The following is a 23,217-nucleotide window of genomic DNA, read 5'->3' as shown; positions in this document are numbered from 1 at the left end:
GAAAAGATTCAACATGGCAGATCAACTCTTCCACAGATATCGGTCATCGGTCGGCATCGGTCATGCTCATTCGGGTCACGAAAAATTGCCAAAAAAAGGTTAAATATGTCTTTTCGCCGACCGACATCTGTAATGTATTGCAAACTTTACAAAGCTAGAGCGTGTCTAGTGCTCAGTTATTTAACCCCTTAATACACCTTTTCACAATAGTCAATAAGGGTACTTATGCCACAGCACCGCCTTTTCACAAGTGCCACGTGCTAGCTAGAGCAGGTGTCGGGCTGTCTAAGGACCGCTGGACACATGCTCTAATGGCCAGGATTAGAGTTACCTCCTATCCTCGCCGTTTAACCCCTTAGATGCCACGGTCAATAGCAACTGCAGTCTCTAAGTGGTTTCAGAGGGAAGGGGCTCCCTTTGATACCCCATCCGCAACCCTGCAAGGAGATCGCACAGTGAACGCAAAAAAAAAATTTAATAAAACACAGAAATGCTGTTTTGTTGTTCATCCTGCCTTCCGAAAAATGCAATACAAAGCGCTCAAAAAGTCATATATACCACAGAATTGTGTAAATAAAAACTACAAGTCATTCTGCAAAAAATAAGCCCCCTTACAGCTACGTCGGCAGAAAAAATAAATAAAAATGATGGCTCTTGGAATATGGCGACACAAAGACAAATACTTTTAAAAAACAAACAAAAAAAACAAACCACATTTTTTAAAAGTAGGAAAACGGAAAAGAATATTAAAAAATGGTGTTTCACTGTAATCATTACAACCCGCAGAATAAAGTCATTGTTATTTATATCACATGGTAAACGGCATAAATTTAAGACACAAAAAAGAATGGCAGATTTTCTGGGGTTTTTGTCTACTCCAAAAAAAATAAAAAATCATAAAAAAGTTAAAGCAATATGTATTTAAAGATGGCGCCATTGAAATTATCCCATTTTCTCAAAATGTTAAAACTTGTAGGAATTAACGATTTAATTATTATTTGAGACTAACTATTTTCTTCTACCTGCGAGTAGAACTGTTCACATATATTTTCTGATGTCTCAACTGTTTAATAAAGACATATTGAAAAAGAAATTACAGTTTGCCCTGCAAAAAACAAGCCCTCACAAAGCTATGTCTATGGAAATGTTTTTGGCTTAGGCCCTGTTCACATCTGAGTTGCTTTCCGTTGAGGGGTTCCGTCAGAGCTTTCCGTCGGGTTAACCCTTCAATGGAAAGGCAAACTAAAACCACAGCTTCCGTTTGCATCACCTCAATGGTGACGGAAACTTTGCTAATGGTTTCCGTTTGTCACTGTTGTGAAAGGGTTCCGTTGTTTTGATGGAATCAATAGCGCAGTCGACTGCGCTATTGATTGTCAAAACAACGTTATCCTTTGATATATAAGAACCAATTAGAAAGTTGCATTAAACACGAAGTACATTGTTTAAACAAACAAAAAAAAAGTCTTAAGGCTTACATAGCCTTTAACTCCTTAACGCCGAAGGGCGGATATATCCGTCCTCAGCAGCTGCTAGTTCGCGCAGGAGGACGGATATATCCGTCCTGTGATGGCGCGGGTACTGAGACTGTACCCACGCGATCAGCAGCAGGAGCACGGCTGTTATACACAGCCCGGCTCCTGCTGCAACTGCCGGAATCGAAGCGTGCGCCGATTCCGGCAGTTTAACCCATTAAATGCCGCTGTCAATAGTGACAGCGGCATTTAATGTGTTTGACAGAGGGGGGAGCTCCCTCTGTCACCCGATCGGCGCCCCCGCAAACAAATCGCGGGTCGCCGTCGGGTTTCCATGACAGCCGGGGGTCTAACAAAGACCCCCAGGTCTGCCTTCAGCATCTGCCTGTTAGGCGATGCCGGAGGCATGACCTAACAGATTGCCTGTCGGTTTTACACTGACAGGCAATAATGCTTTGGTATACGAAGTATACCAAAGCATTATATATGCAATCGGCACATCGCATAGTGAAGTCCCCTGGTGGGACTAAAAAAAAATAAATGTAAAACAGTTAAATAAAGTTTGTGAAAAAAATAAATAAATAATTACAGTCAAAGTCAAATAAAACTACTTTTTTGGCCCAAAAAGTGGTTTTATTTAGTAAAACGGTCAAAACAAATCACACATACACATATATGGTATCCCCGCGATCGTAACATCTTGACCAATAAAATGAACATATTAATTAAACCTCCGGATGAACGGCGTCCAAAGAAAACGCAAAAAACAACGGCAAAATTCTCTCTTTTCTCCCATTCCCCCCATAAAAAATAAAATAAAAGTTAATCTATAAGTCCTATGTACCCCAAAATAGTACGAATAAAAACTACACATTGTCCTGCAAAAATCAAGCCCACGTACGGCCACATCGACGGAAAAATAAAAACGTTACGGCTCTTGGAATGCGGCGATGCAAAAACAAGTAATTTTTTTCTAAAAGGCTTTTTATTGTGCAAACGTAGGAAAAACATAAAACCTTTACATATTTGGTATCCCTGTAATCGTGCCAACCCATAGAATAAAGTTAACATGTTATTTACGCTGCATAGTAAACGGCGTAAATTTATAACGTGAAAATTAATGCTGGAATAGCTGCTTATTTTCAATTCTCTCCTAAAATAAAGTTAATAAAAGTTAATCAATATATTATAAGCATCTAAAAATGGTACAATTACAAAATACAACTCGTCCCGCAAAAAACAAGCCCTTATACGGCTATGTCGACGGAATAAATAAAGAGTTACGACTCTTGGAATGCGACTGTGAAAAAACAAAAAATAATCCTTGGTCATTAACGTGCAAAATGGCCCGGTCATTAAGGGGTTAAGGCTGGTTTCGCGTGGCAACAATATGGCTGCCTATTAGTGACCATTCAACAGAAACCACAATTGGACCCCCCCCCCCCCCCTCCCCCTGGTTTTATTGACCTAGATTTCCATTTGGTTGTAGGGAGATCTCAGTTCGGTTCAACAAACCTTCAGGGGGTCCAGGTGCTGCTCCCAAAATCCGGACAATGCCCAATCAGTGCTAACCGTGTCAAACTGTGTAGGGACACACACTAAAGACAAGTGGAATAGTAATACCCAGTTGTCAATTTATTCATACATTTCCAGGAGAATTAACAGAGGAACGTCACAACGCAGATTTTCACTCAAAATTTGACACAAATATGCAACGTGCCCACACATAAGATTTGATACAATCTCACCTTTCGGTCTTGTCTGGACTTCTTGGACCCAAGTCCACCTCCAAAAATGTGGTGTATATCAAATGCTTTCTTGGGCCAGTCATCTTTGTGTACAGAAGGTGGTACAAAGCTCCCTTCAACTCTATATCTGTCAGCCGGGATCTTACTCATAGGTGGAGGTAAGGTTCCACAATTAACACTCGACCAACCATCAGTTGAATCAGCATATGATTCCTGATCACTGACGTTGCCTTGTTGCCAATCTCGAATTACATGAACAGGAAGCCATTTTTTTTGACCCTCCAGAGCACTGGATTTCTTTGAGGGAGGCGGTGGTCCTCGAGGTGGGATAACTGGAACTTCAATGCGAGCAGAAGGACCTAAATGCTTCTTGAAGTTTTGTGGTTTATCAGCTATTGCTCCATGTGGTGCTCCAAAGTGTCCATCATCTTCATTGCAATAACCATTCCAGTGGTTCTGTCCTCTTCCTCCTTGGTTCTCCCAAATACCATGAGGAATATGCTTGGTTGGGGCACTTCCCAAATCAACCACCAACACTCGGTTAGTTTTTTCTTCCTGATTAAAATTCCCGATACCACTATCGCTATTACTGCTGGTGCTGTTGTTCTGATGGGCATCCGCATCATTGTCGAGAAAAGCCCTGGCTCTCACCCCTTCTATCATCTCACCCATGTCTCTATAAAGAACAGAGACAAACTGCAGGACCGGCAGAGAAGAGGGTGGAAATTCCAAACAGCCATTAGTATCTGGGTCTGGGGTGCATTCAAATCCAAATCTCCTCGCAATGCCTTGATGTATTTTATGGTGGAACAATTCTGGATCTACCATAAAGACGTGACAAGAGGTTCTCAAAACCCCTTCTTCATCCTGCGCCAAGCTTTGGTCATCACTACTTTGCATAGTTACGAGTCCAAAAAACCTTCTGTCATCAGGGCAAACTGCGCTGAATGCCAACTTTTCTGCTGGGTACACCGCTATGACACCGGCCTTATCGTTACACAGTTGAATATTGTCATGCATTATTTTCATCATTACTAGAGAATGTATTTTTTGTTCTGCTCGGAGACGTCTCATACATCCTCGGATGGCCTGTAAGCTGTCATACTCCAGGTTTGAGCTTGTAGAAGGTAGTTCTATGGAACCAAGGTACCCAACTATCATGCCGACATTTAGGATACTTGCATCTAACTCAAAGTCTTCCAAGTTCTGCAGACCATTGGAGAATACAGAGTCACTGTTAATCATCTTCGAAATTTCATCTTTCGAAAGGAGGTCTAGGTTGTGATTTGTCTTGTCCCTTCTCATTTCATAGCAGGAAGCAGACATTGACCTTGATCTATGTTTCACTGCTTCATGGTCAGTCTTCCCACCACTTACTGGGTTCTCAAAGATCATACTAAATATTCCTCCAGACTGCAACTCTTCTACAACTCTTTCTGCTCGATTTATGCCCAATGTTTTTGAATCAGGCCTTGGTTTCAACAAAGTCTTACCCTCGTGGAAAGTAATTTCTTCATCACTTGAGCATGAATCTATACGACGGGCCCTTTCAGCAATAACCATATGAAGGACACCAGAACATTTCCCGATCAGCTTGACTACATCTTCATGAGATGCATTTTTGACATTGATGTCATTGACAGCACATATATGATCTCCAGGTTTAAGCCCCACAAATTCAGCAGGACTTTCCTTAATGACGCTACCTATGACACAAGGAGATTGTCCCGAAAGGGTAAAACCATAGCCCGTTCTTCCCCGTGCAACTTCAACACTCCTCAGTCTCTGGGACATATGCATTTTATTCCGGCTCTTGGTGGGATCACCCAGCCTTTGCATTTCATTGACGTATGGTGTAAAGTAATCTTCCTAAAAAAAAAATACTGCGTTTCCTCAACTCATATGTTGAATATTCCTGAAAAACAAAAATACAAAACTCATTAAACATCTGTATTTTATTGAATACATATTTAGTCCATCTGGTGAAAGAAATGTTAACCAATATTCTCTTGCTACAAGAGCATAGTATCGAGGTAATAGAATAAGAAACATAAAACACGATGATGCATGAATTAAAGGGCCATTTAATCGTGTGCCGTAAAAGTTCTCACAATGGGAATCACACAATGTACTTTGCTTAAGATGATAATTACCTGGCAGGAAGAAAGACCACTGGGTAAAAATACTAATTCTATCAAAATATTTATAAGCTAGCCTAGGAAAAACACTCGGGGACAGATTGGTGATCCAGTAACCGGAGCGCCAAGTCTCTAATTCCCGCTCCACTAACAAATGAGCTATTTGGGTCTATAACATGGTTTACAATCTTGTTTCGAATGGTGCTGACATTTAGGCAACCAAGCAATATCTGATACAGAATTAGACCCAAAAAAGTCCAACTCAACAGCTCAGAGCCTGGGTGAATTTTACACCTGACCAGGAGATCTCCATTCACTATACCTAACTCTAGGGACCAATTTTATTTTATAGTAGCCTGGCTACGAGAACTTCCATAGACAACAGAAAACAACCCAAAAAGGTTATGCTTGTAGTCAACTATGGGCTGAACACCCACACCAGACTCTCTGAGTAATTCTAATCATCCAATCACTCTTATTACCATAGAGAAGGCCGAATTAACCCTAGTGCATAGTTGCCAACAGTTGAATTTTTTTTCCAGGGACACTTCGGGTATGGCGTCTTTATTGAGTGTGTCTTATGTGGGGCGGGGTTTATCTGGTGGGTGTGGCTTTGTAGAATTTCTGCATACAAAAAACAAACAAAATTATTGCACTAGTTTGGCTGACAACTACTATGGTGGCCGGTATATCTCTTGTTATCTGGTTGTTTGCAGGCAGGTGATGTTTCACTTTATCATTAGGGCTAGGGGATATGTGCTGACCACCACTAGTAGCGTAAAAACCAGCGTAGATGGTGCTCCACGCTGCCCCCAGTAGTTATTGCCACATACTGCTTCCTATAGATAATGATGCCACCCTGCTCACTATAGATAGTGCCACGCACTGCTCCCTGTAGATGATGCCACGGTGCCCCGTTAGATAGTTCCACATGGCTCCCCTGTAGATAGTGCCACAGTGCCCTCTGTACATAATACCACACAGACTCCCTGTAGATAGTGCCACACAGACGCGCTATAGATTATGCCATACAGACCCCCTGTAGATGATGCCATACAGACCCCCTGTAGATGATGCCATACAGACCCCCTGTAGATGATGCCACACAGAGCCACTGTAGATGATGCCACACAGAGCCCCTGTAGATCATGCCACACAGACCCCCTGTAGATCATGCCACACAGACCCCCTGTAGATGATGCCACACAGACCCCCCTGTACATTGTGGCACATACTCCCTCCCCCCTGAACATAGTGCCACATACTCCACCCCCCCCTGTACATAGTGCCACATACTCCCCCCCCCCTGTACATAGTGCCACATACTCCCCCCTGTACATAGTGCCAAATACTCCCTCCTGTACATAGTGCCACATACTACCTCCTGTACATAGTGCCACATACTCCACATACTCCTGGAGTGCCAGAATCCCACGGCCAAAGCGTTGCAGACGCCCTGGCAGGGAATTCCGCTCATAGAGAGAGCCCTGACTTTCCTGTCCATATAAGGTCAGTGACGGCAGTGGAATCCCCAGCAGGGTGTCGGCAACGCTTTGGCCGGGGATTTCGCTCTCGGAGGAGAGAATGGCAGAGGAGGAAGCAGAAAGTTTCCTGCTCTGCCATAATATTCAATTGTATCTGTGTCCTGAGGACGCAGATACAATTGAATGTAGCAGTTGCCGGGACAAGTCCCGGGACAGTTATTTGCCAGCACTGTCTCTGTAAATTCGGGAGAGTCCCGGCAAATTCGGGACAGTTGGCAAGTAGGCTAGTGCATTGCTCAAATTAGGGTATGTTCACACAGAGTTTTTTGAGGCAGATTTTGATCTGCCTGCACACCGTTTGCTGTGTTTTTCACAGCATTTTTCTCTCGCGCCCATTGAGCGCCACTGGCAAAAACACAGCGAAATACGTGTCCTCTGCCTCCCATGTCAATGGGAGGTCAGAGATGTAAACGCCCGAAAATAGGGCATGTTGCTTCTTTTTCCCGTAAGTGTTTTTTTCCGCTTGCGGGAAAAAAACCGCCTCCGATTGAAATCAATGGGAGGCATTTTCGGATGTTTTTTGGCGCGTTTTCCGCGTCAAAAAAAAGTGTCACAGAACTCTGTGTGAACTGGGCCTTAGAACACAGCTTTATTACATGCTTAGTTTTATTACTAGACGTATATATTGGTCAGACCCCACGACAATCAGGAATCCAGATCCTGGCACCCTTTGCTTAGTTTTATTGGACATTTAATAAAAGAACTAATATTAAAACGATATATGAAAGTAAGAGATGTCTTTGGTGCTTCTTTTCACCTGGATGTGCAAGGTCACATTTTATGACCCTGAAAAGCACAATTATTAAAGAAAAGAAAACTACTGGTGAGAACTTTGTTACCTCCATATTACAGGTGGGCACACAGACAGATGAAGTGACTTCCCTGACCACTTTAAAAAAAATATTCCAGCCATTTCTCTGAGGCTCTTAACATTCAGCAGGGACAAGTTGGATTTGTCTACTTTAATTATAAAATAGTTTTAGGAATATTTTTTATATTTTGAGAAGAGAACAGGGAAGTAGTTATAGGATGTGCAGACGTAACAGTCGCACATGAGGCCTGGAGCCTAATAGGGTACAAAGACCCCTCTGCCACTTAGGGGTATATTCGCACTACGTTTGCAGTGCACGTTGGAGATAAACCTCAAGAAATCGTAAAAAAAAAACAAAAACATGCATCGCTTGGTATACTTTTTTACTGGATGCCTCTGTATGGAATAGTGTAGGCAACTACATTATTTCCCACAGCTGAAAAATAGCGGCCCGACAGCTGCTGAAAGGACAGTCTTTTGGCATATTTTGGGTAAATGAGGCCCTTTGGATATGCAGTGTGAATGAACCCAAAGAAAACTGTATTATAAGTGGCACATTAGTATTCTGGTCAGTATTTTGCATCAGTATTCAGAAGCCAAAATCAGGAGTGGATCTAAAACATGGAAAAGGTGCAAATCTTTCCATTATACTTTTTCTATGTGTAGGTTGAACTCCTGGTTTTAGCTTCCAAATACTGACCCAGAAGGCCTTGTTCACACAGTGCAGATTTGATGCAAATTTTGCATGTATTTTTTAAGCCAGAAATGGAGCCTAAACAGAAGAAATATAAAAAGGAAGGCCTTAAAGTATCTATTCCCCTGGATGAAATTCTTGTGTTGGCATAATGGAAAGATTTGTACCTCTTCCATGTTATAGACTTTGATCTCATGTGTATGGACACCTTAAGAGAGTAGCTAAACTTTTGATACACTTTTGACATGTCATAGTGACTGACATGTCAGAAGTTTTGATCGGTGGAGGTCCGAGCATGGAGACCCCCACCGATTGCTAAAACTAAGCAGCAGAAGTGCTCGGGAGAGCGCTGTGTCGATTTATTTCTGACCGGCTTTCCTCAGGACGGTGTATGGGCTCAATAGAAGGTCAATGAGCCCGTACAACGCTCACTCCGCTTTCCGAAGAAAGCAGTTCAGAAATGAAGTGGCGCAGTGCTCAACCGAGCGCTTCTGCCGATTCGTTTTAGCGATCGGTGGGGGCCTCAGTGCTTGGACCCCCACCGATCAAAACTTCTGACAGGTCACCAATGATATGTCAAAAGTTTTTTGAAAGTTTAGTTACCCTTTAAGTTTACCTGGTCCCGACTGCAGACAGTGCACACTATACATTACCGACTTATTGCTTCTCATGCATTAGCACTGGAGGGGAGAAGGAGAAGATAAATTAGGTGCCTCCTGAGACACATACAGAAGACTTATAGAGACCTCCAATGGGAGTTCAGAGTCCTTATAATTGACGAGAAGGGAGTTTTCTGCATTTAGTGAGGCGTGACGTCTACGGGTGAAGGTTTGGCACTGTTGGCCCTCTTCTGCTTGTCAGCATTGTAATGTGCCATATGTGCGGGCTCACTAAAAACACTGAGTAGACCAGGCAGACACTTTTAGGAAAGTTTTTAATTATTTAAGTACAAGTAAATGGTTAATGGAGTTGAAAGTTTAGGATCAGAATTTTGTAACAGGTGGAGAAAGACATAGTCAAGAGTCTGGTTACATGTTCTTAATGTGATACTAGGCTTCTCATGAGACAACCAAGTCCAGACCAGTAGAATTATATATCACCCGGTTATTAAGCCTGACCCATATAAGCTGCGGGCACCATGTAATGCCAAGTAATACAGAAGGGGATCGTCTAGAAGGGAACGTGCCACATTTATTACATCCAACGCTCCCATTTACATGCATGTTCCTCTCCGACAAACACATGGGCCGAATAAGCATCTTTTTTTCAAGAGACGGGGAGATGCGGCTGACCAACCCAGCTGGCACTGCTTATCTCTGGGAAAGCAAATGATGGCATAGAAATATACAAAGTGTCGGACCTTTGTTTTCCCGGTGGTAGATGTCGGGGGGCTCTCTGGCAGTCCCCATATTACCCATCAACAGAAATGTAATGTCTATAGCCAGAGTAATCCCAGGAGTCAGTTAGTTAAAGGGGATGTACAGGATTAAAAAAAAACAAAAAAAAACACAGTGCCATTGTTGTCCACAGGTTGTGTGTGGTATTGTAGCTCAGCCCAATTCATTTCAATGCAACTGAGCTGCAATACCACACACAACCCATAGACAGGTGTGGCGCTGTTTCTGGAAGAAGGCAGCCATATTTAACAAACTTTAGGATTGTTTTCTATGTCTTGGCCACAACAAAAGTCAAAGCACCTTTTTGGACATGCAATACACAATTAACCATTCCTAATATTAAAAAAAAAAAGCAAGCTAGTCAAAATAAAAATTGTAGGCATATGCCACGCAACATATTCCTAGGTGCAATTGTCATGCCACAGTTACTATTGCAGCTTTTCTGCTACACATGGTCTGGGTTAAGTCTTAGCATAAATGTACATGCGCATGGCATTGCCACCTGCATATACCCTGAATGCAAGCAACGGAGATCATATATTAAAGAGAGATTTACGCCAGTCTCCTGTCCAGTGCACCTCATAATAGTAGTGTTTAGGCTATGTAAAATTACACAGCGTACCCGCCGCAGGCACCGTAGGAAATTCCGGCGAAGAACCGCACCAAATTGTGGTGCAGTTTTTCGGCCGGAATGTCCGCTACAGAAGACTGCACATAGGAAAAAAAAAAAAGCTTCACACTTACATAGCAATGGCGGAGCGCCCCTCTGCCGTCCATGCGTTTCATCTCATGTGACTGCTGCAGTCTGTGATTGGCTGCAGCAGTCACATGAGATGAAATGTCATCCCAAGAGGCCGGCCTGGACGGAAAAAAACGTAACTCTGGGAAAGTAATTTTTTTTTCTGAGTTGGTTTTTTTTTTGCGGCGAAATTGTTGCTTTTCCTCTGCAAAAAAACATAACATCTGCTATTTGTTGGGTGTTTTACCTCCCCATTAAAACCAATGGGAAAAACCCGCAACAAATAAGCAGCGATTCCGCAAATACAATTGACATGCTGCGGATTAAAAAACTGCACTGCAGGTAAAAAAAAAAATCCGCTCAGCATTTACACGGCTGAGGTTTGTTCAAATCTCATCCACTTTGCTGCTACTGTATTATGCAGCAGATTTTCGTTTTGTTGCGGTAAATCCGCAGTATATACGCTACGTTTGAGCTGACCCTTAGACTAGATTTACACGCGTGTGACAGACTTACACACGTAAACAAAAACACGTAAATCTGGTCCATGTGCGTTGCATTATTGCTTTACGAGTGGCATGTGTTTTTCACGCACTCACAAAGCACTTTTTTTTTAATGGAATTGATGCGCAAATTACGCACAGCACACGGATGTGCATCCGTGTGCTGTGCGTAGTTTTTATGCGGCCATTGACTTCCGCTATAGGACATGCAGTGAGTTTCACACAACGAACTCTCGCTGCGTGAAAACTCCTGCATGTGTGAACAGCCTCAATGAAATCAATGGGTCCGTGTGCTGGGATTTTCTCGCACAGCACACGGACGAGTTTTACGCTAGTCTGAACGAGCCCTTAGGCTACATGAACACGTTGCATATTTTGCTACGGAAAATACGCACCAAAACCGCAGCAATACGCAGGAATTTCACAGGTGCGTTTTTAATTTTTATGCGTTTTTTGCCGCATATTCGTGCTGCAGGTTATGGTGCGATTTTCCACAGCACTAGGCAGATACAATTCGCAAGCGGAAACACAAGATAAATTAACATGCTGCAGATTCTAAAAAACGTACCGCAGGTCAATTTCTTCCCCGAAAAATACCGCAGCGTGTATATGAGATTTCCTGGAATCTCATGGTCTATGCTGGTACTGTATTACGCTACGGATTTGCCGCACGCAAGTCCGCATGGCAAATACCGCACGTAATGTGCATAGTGTGCATTGAGCCTTACAGAGCAGTGCAATTGATTTATATACTCCAGCAATCATTTAATATAAAAAAAACTAAAGCAAAAAACAAGCTGCATGTGCAAAAAAAAATAAAAGTATACAGGCCTGACATGCGCGCTCCGTGCTCACCGCTGCCCGCCGCACTCAGTCGTATCATCATTTCCTAAGTTAAAGTCTTTGAAATAAGACTCTGAGTGAATTAATAATGAACCCGGCACAGGATCGTCTTTCACCTGCTCTAGTCACATGACCTGTACAGGTAAAAGGGCAAAGTAAATAACAGGCAGCGGCGTTCAAATAAAGGCGCCAATACTTTATCAGCAGTCACAGTGCAGCTTGTTCTGCGCTCCGGAGATTGTAAAACTGAGAATAAACCAACCATAATAATAGGTACGGCCAACCACTATGTACTAGATCTAGTAGAAATATAAACGTTATAATAATTTATAAATATAGAATTTCAATGTTTCCATATAGTACAATAAACGCCATGTAAATAAAAGGTGGGAAACTATATTGCAGGTCGTTGACTTTACAAGGAAATCAGAAGTTTTCTGTTTCGAAGCGAAGGAAGAACATAGGTGAGGCATTCTTACCAGGCGTATACCCGACCGTAATAAAATATGATATTCAGTGCACGTTTTAGGCTGGGTTCACACCTGCGTTGTGACATTCTGTTCTGCTCCGTCAGAGGAGCAGAACAAGGGAATAACGGAAGCAACGGTTCCATAGCACAACAGACACCGCCGGCGGCCGACAGAACCCATTGACTTAAATGGGTTCCGTTGGGGTATCCGTGATTTTAACGGACACAAAGGGCAGAATCCTGCGCTATTGTCTCCAGTAATCTCCGATAATGTTGATGGAGCCTCAAACGCAGATGTGAACGAAGCCTCAGCCGTGCGTTTTTTTTAAAGGTAAATCATGTTAAACACCAGCACAGACGATTACTGGTAATTTCCAGGCCTTCAGATGTTGAGTTGCAGTAAAAAGCGCATGTGAAAACCGCATGCCTCTCTACCGTGACTTGATGCATTTTTCCATGAGTTTGAAGTAAAAAAAATGCAATTGGATTAAACAAAAACACAAATTTGCTATAAAAAAAAAACAAAACATGCGGTTTTGTGCGCAACTTAACTGCAACGCCAGAATACACCCTAAGGGTGTATTTCACGCGCCTCGCACGGACCTATGTTAGTCTATGGGGCCGTGCAGACAGTCCGTGATTTTCACGCAGCGTATGTCCGCTGCGTGAAACGCATGACATGTCCTACATTTGTGCGTTGTTCGCGCATCACGCACCCATTGAAGTCAATGGGTGCGTGAAAATCACGCACACCAGACGGAGGCACGTGGAACGCGCGTTTTTCACGCAACAGCAGTCAAAACTATGATTGAAAACCACATGCTTTTCGGTTTACAAACAGAGTGTCATAATGATGGCGGCTGCGCGAAAATCACGCAGCCGCGCATCATATGGTGATGACACACGGAGCTGTTAAGTGCTTTTTGCGCGCACAAAACTCAGCGTTTTTTGTGCACGCACAATCCACACGCTCGTGTAAATCCGCCCTAAGGCTACATTCAGACGAGTGTCGGCAACCTTGCAGGACGCGTTGTCACAGATCCACCATAGACTAGAGTCTAGGGAGGGATGCGTAACACGCATGAAAATAGAACATGTCCTATATTTTCACGGACCCTTCATACGCTATGTGGAAACAACGGTCATTAAAATACGAGTCTGTGTGACGCCATTGTTTTAACGGCTGTCACACAGACGTGATACGCGCTAGCCTGAATGAGCCCTAAGGACTTCAGTGCAGGCCTGCTTTACTACAGATATTGGGCAGTGCCAATCTTCATTCTATTTACCTAGTGATTTTGTGGTGACCACTACTCTATCTATTCCTTGTCGCTCTCCGCAGGTACATGTATTTCAGCTCATTAAAGAAGGTTCAATTGTCCTGCCACTTTCTCAGTAGCCGGACGAGCCCTTTGCCCTATATGTGAGCTACTGTAATCTCCAGACAGACCAGCCCAGATTAAGACGTGATGGTGGCACAGCAGGGTGTAAGAGTAAAGTGACAGAATCACAGCACGGCAGCTCGTATAAAGACTGTGGCACAAGAGAATCTATCGACGAATCCTCCGTGACAGGACAAACCTTCCCGATTCTCATTGAACCAGTGTCGGGGGTCTCGGCCGCCTTCGATGGATATACGCCTTACAGGGATTTTACACTTTTACATTTTGTATATTATAGTGCGAGCACTTCAAACCATCTGTTGATTTAGCCTCAAAGGAGGGGCAAGGGCCCACCATCACCCATGTTTACTGGTCACTTTTAGGCCAGGCTCACAGAGCCAGTTCGGTGCATTTTTTTAAACATATTTTTTTTTGTTTATTTAATTTTTATAGGCAAAAACTAGATGGGAGATGGCCCTACAGGCCCGGATTGCTGTCCGTCGGCAGTCCATGTGTGAAACAAATCTGTCGTTTTTTCTAGGCCATGACTACGTGAATCTGGTTTTATAATGTATTAAATGGCAACGGACACAAAAAGTAAGTAAGGGGCCAAATGTGCCTTCTACGGACACGGCTACACAACACGGCTGACAGGCGGGGGTCAGACTAGTTCCCTGGATCCATATTTCGATAACATGGTCATTACACATTGGGCCTCAGTTATTAAAACCTTCTAACATTAAAATTGTTCATGTTGCCCATAGCAACCAATCCCAGCTCAGCTTTCATTTTTTACACTGCTCAAGAAAAATGAAAGCTGAGCTCTGATTGGTTGCTATGGGCATCAAAAACGAGACCGTTCTGATAAATGAGGCCCAGGGTTTGTCAACCCCGACACTAAAAAAGCCAAAAACAAACAAATACTGAAAACAAGTAAAACCAGTTGCAGGTCCTTGTGACCTCTGGTCTCCTACATGGGCGGCATTGAGCTGTGGCTTCTGGTCAGGATATGGATAATTAGCGGCGTACATTTCATGCTGTTAATTAACACTACACGTCTTGTGAATGTTGGGCTGCGTTAATTAAGCAGAGGATGTAGTGAAGTCGCACTAGGAGGTAGCGGCCGACAATGTGTCACTAGTCACTCCACACTCTGCACTGTTTGTTCCTCCTCGCCCTGTAATACACAATCAGCAGCGAAGTCCACAAATGCCTCCTGTTCTCCTCTTGTCTCTCGGCAACCAACCGTTACCAAGGAGAGAGGATCTTGGTTTTATACTCAAAGTTTAAGGCCGAGTTCACACAGTTCTTTTGGCGCTGATTTTGACGCTGAAACCTGTGGATAGGCGATAATTGTCGATTCTGAGAACACCTTTCTAATTCACAGTTCCCAATAGGATATGCAAAAATACTTTTTTTTTTTTAAATAAAAAAAATTAATTACCATTAAAAAGAAGTTATGTTTCAGAAAAAACGGACGACCATTTTGGATTCCATTACAGTTCCTATAGGGATGATCATCCAGCTTTCCCAGACTTCTGAAAGAAAAAATACTGCCTTGTGCAACAGGAGTTTGGGTAAGCTGGGTGAGCAGAACGAGTGATTACTGTCAGATGCCAGGAGCTATTGTGTCAGAGCCTCAGGTAGAAGTCCCGGGGGGCGCTGCCATCTGTCCGGGGCATGTAATTAAGCGGCAGGTGGAATTTCGGATATACCGTACTCCTTACGTATGTCCCGTCCCCACACAGCAGGCTATGAATACATGAGCTGTCACTCCTGCTCTATGTCACCTGGACACATCCTCTGGTCAGCGGTTTCTATCCGTTTCTGGGAAAGCTTGGTGATTGCCAGAATATGGCTGCCATTACGGTTCCCACAGAGGATGCTTTCCCAGACTCCTGAATGGTTTATTTCATTATAGTTCTACACTCATCAACCCTCACTAGGCGGATTTACTGTTCAGAACTCAAGGAAAGGCGAATGTCAACCCCAGTAACGCTCCACACCCACAAGAGAAAAAATAACTTTTAGGGCTCCTGCGCTTGACCGTATTTTTCTTTGGTATCTTATCCACATTTATTGCGGATACCACACTGAACCATTCATTTCTGAGGCCTCATGCAGACTGGTTTTTTTTATCCGTGTGCTAGCTGCAATTTTGTGGATAGCGCACAGACCCATTAATTTACATGACCCCATACACACGACCGCGATGTTCACAGAGCTGCGTGGGGGCCGTGAATCCGGGCCGCTAATACAAGTCATTTTACTATTTGTGCCACTACAAACTGGTGACATCAATTTTATTCGTTGCGGTTCCGTAAATACGGATGCACTACAGAAGGTTTTTTTCCGGACAAATGGACCCCAACGAATCTGGTTTTGCGGACCGCAAAATCACTACGGTTGTGTGCATTAGGCCATGCAAACATCTGTATATTTTTTTCGGATCCACGGGTCCGCTCTGCAAATTATAGAACATGTCCTATGTTTGTTCGTATTTGCGGTCTGTCTCGCCCATTCTTGTCTATGGGTCTGCCAAAAACACGGACAGCGTATGGAAGCCATCCGTTTGCTGTCCGTATGCTGTGAATCCTATGGGTTGGGACAAGAATAGGGAAAATTTCCTGCGTTCTTTTGTGGACCGTAAAATACAGTTGACACATGGACAGAATATGCGCACTAGGATCCGTATTTTGCGGTCTGAAGAGCAGAAACGACGCTGTACAAGAGCCCTTAACATGTTGATCATATATATATATATTGCCGGCGCCTGCTATCTACATATCTATAGGAAAGCACATCATTAGTTTATTTATATAGTGACTACAAAACAGAACTAAACTACAGAAATACCGGTAGTAGCAGTGTGTGTATATATATCTATATATATCGGACGATCGGATTGATCACCCTCTTCTCTAATCCTACAAATAAAATGGTAACTACATACAAGTGCATTAAGTGACATCATATATGTAGTGGTCCAACATCATACTAATACAGTGATCTGCAACCTGTGGCACAACTACAACTCCCAGCTTGTCCTGACAAACCTGGAGCTGTCAGGGAAATCTGGGAATCATATCTTCACAACAGCTGGAGAGCCATTGGGCATGCTGGGAGTTGTAGTTTGACAACCGCTTAGTAGTTAAAATACCATCATAGGAATTATAGATTAGCAATATGTGGAGAGTCACCAGAGCATGCTGGGAGTTGTACAACAGATGGAGAGCCACAAGGGCATTCTGGGAGTTGTAGTTCCACTGCAGCTGGAGATCCACGGGCTTCAGACCACTGTCATATAGAACAGAAGTTTCTCACAAGTAGCAGAAACAACTGAAAACTGCACAAGAGGAGAGGGGGAGCAGCCATGATAGAGGGGTGCAGTACCACTTACAGTTGGAGTAGCATTCAGTGCAGCACAGAGGTGGACCAGGCCCTATGACATACAGAGCATTCAGCACACACAATAGATCCTGTCAGAGATCCAGCCCCTGGCACAGAGCCCCCCTCCATCCCCACAGCAGCACCGCCATGATATATACATAGACCTTACCCGCAGTGTCCCGCCTCAGCTGCCCGGCCTCCAGCCTGCACCCCGCACAGTGACTGCCATTTCAAAACTTCTCTCCCTCCCTCCCCAACGATGAACTTTTCTTCCCAGCGGCTGACAATAGATGCAGCCGCCTCCCCCTCCTCCTCCTCCGGCCCCGGCTGCAGCCTATCTCCTCCCTCCTGTGTCCAAGGAGATGCTTGTGTTGATACAAATGGAGAAATCTCATTGGACTGAGGTGTTTACCGGTGCAGTGTCACTCAGTGCAGCGGGCAACTCTGCCCATATGCCAACACTTTCCCTGCGCCTGTATAGCAGGGCTGCGAGAAAACGCACTGAGTCAGAGTGCTGCATGCGATTTACTTACAGGCCCAGCCCCCAGACCTCTCCTTTGTATTATTACTGGGGGCGTTATAAGAACATCAAACTTTATACTATATTTATTCTTTTCTATTTTCTTTAGTTTATTATATTTTATTTTTCTATGACTTTTTTATATTTTTATGTTACTATATTTTTTTATGTATTTCTTCTACTTGTATTTCATTATCACTATAGCATTTTATTTGTTGTTTTACTTTGTGTTGAATGTGATTTTTTTTTTTTTAGAGCGTTTGTCTACGTTATTTTATTCTCATGGAAATATAAAGTTCCGTTAACATTTTTGTGTCCGGTCATGCTCACATCAGTCAGGTTTCCATGTTTTTGTGGCAGGCAGAATACCATAGACTGCTAATCTGATGTACCCAGATTAATAAAATGGCATTTTACTCTTCCCAGTATAGTCAATGACATCTGCTAGAATTATGTGAGAACTGTATGACAGTATTATGTGAGACCTGTATGGTAGTATTATGTGAGAAAAGTATGGCAGTATTATGTGAGAACTGTATGGCAGTATTATGTGAGAACTGTATGGTAGCATTATGTGAGAACTGTATGGTAGCATTATGTGAGAACTGTATGGCAGTATTATGTGAGAACTGTATGGTAGTATTATGTGAGAACTGTATGGTAGCATTATGTGAGAACTGTATGGCAGTATTATGTGAGAACTGTATGGCAGTATTATGTGAGAACTGTATGGTAGTATTATGTGAGAACAGTATGGCAGTATTATGTGAGAACTGTATGGTAGTATTATGTGAGAACAGTATGGCAGTATTATGTGAGAACTGTATGGTAGTATTATGTGAGAACAGTATGGCAGTATTATGTGAGAACTGTATGGTAGTATTATGTGAGAACAGTATGGCAGTATTATGTGAGAACTGTATGGTAGTATTATGTGAGAACATTATGGCAGTATTATGTGAGAACTGTATGGTAGCATTATGTGAGAACTGTATGGTAGCATTATGTGAGAACTGTATGGTAGTATTATGTGAGAACAGTATGGCAGTATTATGTGAGAACTGTATGGCAGTATTATGTGAGAACTGTATGGTAGTATTATGTGAGAACAGTATGGCAGTATTATGTGAGAACTGTATGGTAGTATTATGTGAGAACAGTATGGCAGTATTATGTGAGAACTGTATGGTAGTATTATGTGAGAACAGTATGGCAGTATTATGTGAGAACTGTATGGTAGTATTATGTGAGAACATTATGGCAGTATTATGTGAGAACTGTATGGTAGCATTATGTGAGAACTGTATGGTAGCATTATGTGAGAACTGTATGGTAGTATTATGTGAGAACAGTATGGCAGTATTATGTGAGAACTGTATGGTAGTATTATGTGAGAACAGTATGGCAGTATTATGTGAGAACTGTATGGTAGCATTATGTGAGAACTGTATGGTAGCATTATGTGAGAACTGTATGGTAGCATTATGTGAGAACTGTATGGTAGCATTATGTGAGAACTGTATGGTAGCATTATGTGAGAACTGTATGGTAGCATTATGTGAGAACTGTATGGTAGTATTATGTGAGAACAGTATGGCAGTATTATGTGAGAACTGTATGGTAGTATTATGTGAGAACAGTATGGCAGTATTATGTGAGAACTGTATGGCAGTATTATGTGAGAACTGTATGGCAGTATTATGTGAGAACTGTATGATAGTATTATGTATGAACTGTACGGCAGTATTATGTGAGAACAGTATGGCAGTATTATGTGAGAACTGTATGGTAGTATTATGTGAGAACAGTATGGCAGTATTATGTGAGAACTGTATGGCAGTATTATGTGAGAACTGTATGGCAGTATTATGTGAGGACTGTATGGCAGTATTATGTGAGGACTGTATGGCAGTATTATGAGAGAACTGCATGGCAGTATTATGTGAGAACTGTATGGCAGTATTATGAGAGAACTGTATGGTAGTATTATGTGAGAACTGTATGGTAGTATTATGTGAGAACATTATGGCAGTATTATGTGAGAACATTATGGCAGTATTATGTGAGAACTGTATGGAAGTATTATGTGAGAAATGTATGGTAGCATTTTGTTAGACCTGTATGGCATTATGTGAGAACTGTATGGCATTATTATGTGAGAACTGTATGGCAGTATTATGTGAGAACTATCAAAGGGGAGAGAATAGACATGGACCGCACATCCACTGTATACTATGATCAATTGCGGTTAGGCAAAATATTTAAATATGAACGAGAGGTTCTTTGTAACATTTTGATCAAATTGTATCCAAGCCCACTTGCCACTTCACGGCGACCTCTAAAAGTGGGTCCCTACTCTATCGGTTGCACCACCGCGTCGCAGCCACCGCCACCGCAGCACCGCTCCTGCAGAGGGAGCAACCCAGAGGCCCAAACGCACCCATGCCATCAGGCCACATCCCCCCCACAAGCGCAGCACCACAGTAGCAGACACCACCACACAGTAGCACAACTAGTGAACAGATGGAATGAGCTCACCTTACCATGCGCCCCCAGTGGCCAACTGAGAGTACAAGCAGGAGCAGGAACACTTATGAGGTCATTCCTAAATTAAAATCAGCTGGGCCAAAAGTGTGGAGTGCTGGTACCAAGTAAAACAAAACAACAGAGGGGATAGACTCTGTATCATATCAAAGGGGAGAGAATAGACATGGACCGCACATCCACTGTATACTATGATCAATTGCGGCTAGGCAAAATATTTAAATATGAACGAGAGGTTCTTTGTAACATGGTAAGGTGAGCTCATTCCATCTGTTCACTAGTTGTGCTACTGTGTGGTGGTGTCTGTTACTGTGGTGCTGCGCTTGTGGGGGGACATAGCCCAGAGCCAGGGAGGCTTGGCTTGGCCTGATGGCATGGGTGCTTTTGGGCCTCTGGGTTGCTCCCTCTGCAGGAGCGGTACTGCGGTGGCCGCCGCGCGGTGGTGCAACCGATAGAGTAGGGACCCACTTTTAGAGGTCGCCGTGAAGTGGCAAGTGGGCTTGCATACAATTTGATCAAAATGTTACAAAGAACCTCTCGTTCATATTTAAATATTTTGCCTAGCCGCAATTGATCATTGTATACAGTGGATGTGCGGTCCATGTCTATTCTCTCCCCTTTGATATTATGTGAGAACTGTATGGCAGTATTATGTGAGAACTGTATGGCAGTATTATGTGAGAACTGTATGGTAGTATTATGTGAGAAATGTATGGTAGCATTATGTGTGAACTGTATGGCAGTATTATGTGGGAACTGTATGGTAGTATTATGTGAGAACTGTATGGCAGGATTATGTGAGAACTGTATAGCAGTATTATGTGCGAACTGTATGGCAGTATTATGTGAGAAATGTATGGTAGCATTATGTGTGAACTGTATGGCAGTATTATGTGAGAACTGTATGGCAGTATTATGTGTGAACTGTATAGTAGTATTATGTGAGAACTGTGTGACAGTATTATGTGAGAACTGTATGGCAGTATTATGTGAGACCTGTATGGTAGGATTATGTGAGAACTGCATAGTAGTATTATGTGAGAACTATATGGTAGTACTATGTGGGAACTGTTCAGTTGTATTATATGAGAACTGTATGGCAGTATTATGTGAGAACTGTATGGCAGTATTATGTGAGAACTGTATGATAGTATTATGTGTGAACTGTATGGCAGTATTATGTGAATTGTACGGCAGTATTATGTGAGAACTGTATGGTAGTATTATTTGAGAACTGTATGGCAGTATTATGTGAGAACTGTATGGCAGTATTATGTGGGAACTGTATGGCAGTATTATGTGAGAACTGTATGGCAGTATTATGTGAGAACTGTATGGTAGTATTATGTGAGAACTGTATAGCAGTATTATGTGAGAACTGTATGATAGTATTATGTATGAACTGTACGGCAGTATTATGTGAGAAATGTATGGCAGTATTATGTGAGAAATGTATGGCAGTATTATGTGGGAACTGTATGGCAGTATTATGTGAGAACTGTATGGCAGTATTATGTGAGAACTGTATGGCAGTATTATGTGAGACCTGTATGTCAGTATTATGTGAGACCTGTATGTCAGTATTATGTGAGAACTGTATATCAGTATTATGTGAGAACTGTACGGCAGTATTATGTGAGACCTGTATGGCAGTATTATGTGAGAACTGTATGATAGTATTATGTGAGAACTGCATAATAGTATTATGTGAGAACTATATGGTAGTACTATGTGGGAACTGTTCGGTAGTATTATGTGAGAACTGTACGGTAGTATTATGTGAGCACTGTATAGCAGTATTATGTGAGAACTGTATGATAGTATTATGTGTGAACTGTATGGCAGTATTATGTGGGAACTGTATAGCAGTATTATGTGGGAACTGTATGGCAGTATTATGTGAGACCTGTATGTCAGTATTATATGAGTCCTATATGTCAGTATTATGTGAACTTTATGGCAGTATTATGTGAGACATGTATATCAGTATTATATGAGAACTGTACGGCAGTATTATGTGTGAATTGTATGGCAGTATTATGTGGGAACTGTATGGCAGTATTATGTGAGACCTGTATGGCAGTATTATGTGGGAACTGTATGGCAGTATTATGTGAGACATGTATATCAGTATTATGTGAGAACTGTACGGCAGTATTTTGTGTGAACCGTATGATAGTATTTTGTGTGAACCGTTTGATAGTATTATGTGAGAACTGTATAGCAGTATTATGTGAGACCTGTATGGCAGTATTATGTGTGAACTGTATGATAGTATTATGTGAGAACTGTATAGCAGTATTATATGAGACCTGTATGGCAGTATTATGTGGGATCTGTATGGCAGTATTATGTGTGAACTGTATGATAGTATTATGTGAGAACTGTATGGTAGTATTATGTGAGAACTGTATGGCAGTATTATGTGAGAACTGTATGGTAGTATTATGTGAGAAATGTATGGTAGCATTATGTGTGAACTGTATGGCAGTATTATGTGTGAACTGTATGGCATTATTATGTGTGAACTGTATGGCAGTATTATGTGAGAACTGTATAGCAGTATTATGTGAGAAATGTATGGTAGCATTATGTGTGAACTGTATGGCAGTATTATGTGAGAACTGTATGGCATTATTATGTGTGAACTGTATGGCATTATTATGTGTGAACTGTATGGCAGTATTATGTGTGAACTGTATAGCAGTATTATGTGAGAACTGTATGACAGTATTATGTGAGAACTGTATGTCAGTATTATGTGAGAACTGTATGTCAGTATTATGTGAGAACTGTATAGCAGTATTATGTGAGAACTGTATGATAGTATTATTTGAGAAATGTATGGTAGCATTATGTGTGAACTGTATGGCAGTATTATGTGGGAACTGTATGGTAGTATTATGTGAGAACTGTATGGCAGTATTATGTGAGAACTGTATAGCAGTATTATGTGCGAACTGTATGGCAGTATTATGTGAGAAATGTATGGTAGCATTATGTGTGAACTGTATGGCAGT

The 23,217-nt window shown here is 42.3% G+C and overlaps 1 protein-coding gene across 1 annotated transcript in view; it reads right to left on the bottom strand.

Annotated features, from left to right (window-relative positions):
* RGS12 (regulator of G protein signaling 12) overlaps nt 1–17,397 on the bottom strand; it is a 149,736-nt gene extending 132,339 nt beyond the window's left edge. Inside the window, exons 1-2 of the mRNA XM_075857435.1 lie at nt 17,303–17,397; nt 3,224–5,138 (exon numbers count right to left, since the gene is read on the bottom strand). Coding sequence (XP_075713550.1) covers nt 3,224–5,062 — 1,839 coding nt within the window. The 5' untranslated portion in view covers nt 5,063–5,138; nt 17,303–17,397. The remainder of the gene's footprint in view (nt 1–3,223; nt 5,139–17,302) is intronic.
* Nucleotides 17,398–23,217: the final 5,820 nt, after the last annotated feature.

This window comes from Rhinoderma darwinii, chromosome 1, assembly GCF_050947455.1.
Source record: "Rhinoderma darwinii isolate aRhiDar2 chromosome 1, aRhiDar2.hap1, whole genome shotgun sequence".
In the NCBI taxonomy this organism is placed as follows: Eukaryota; Metazoa; Chordata; class Amphibia; order Anura; family Rhinodermatidae; genus Rhinoderma; species Rhinoderma darwinii.
The sequence above is the reverse complement of the archived record's forward strand: the minus strand, read 5'-3'. Positions and strand labels throughout refer to the sequence as shown.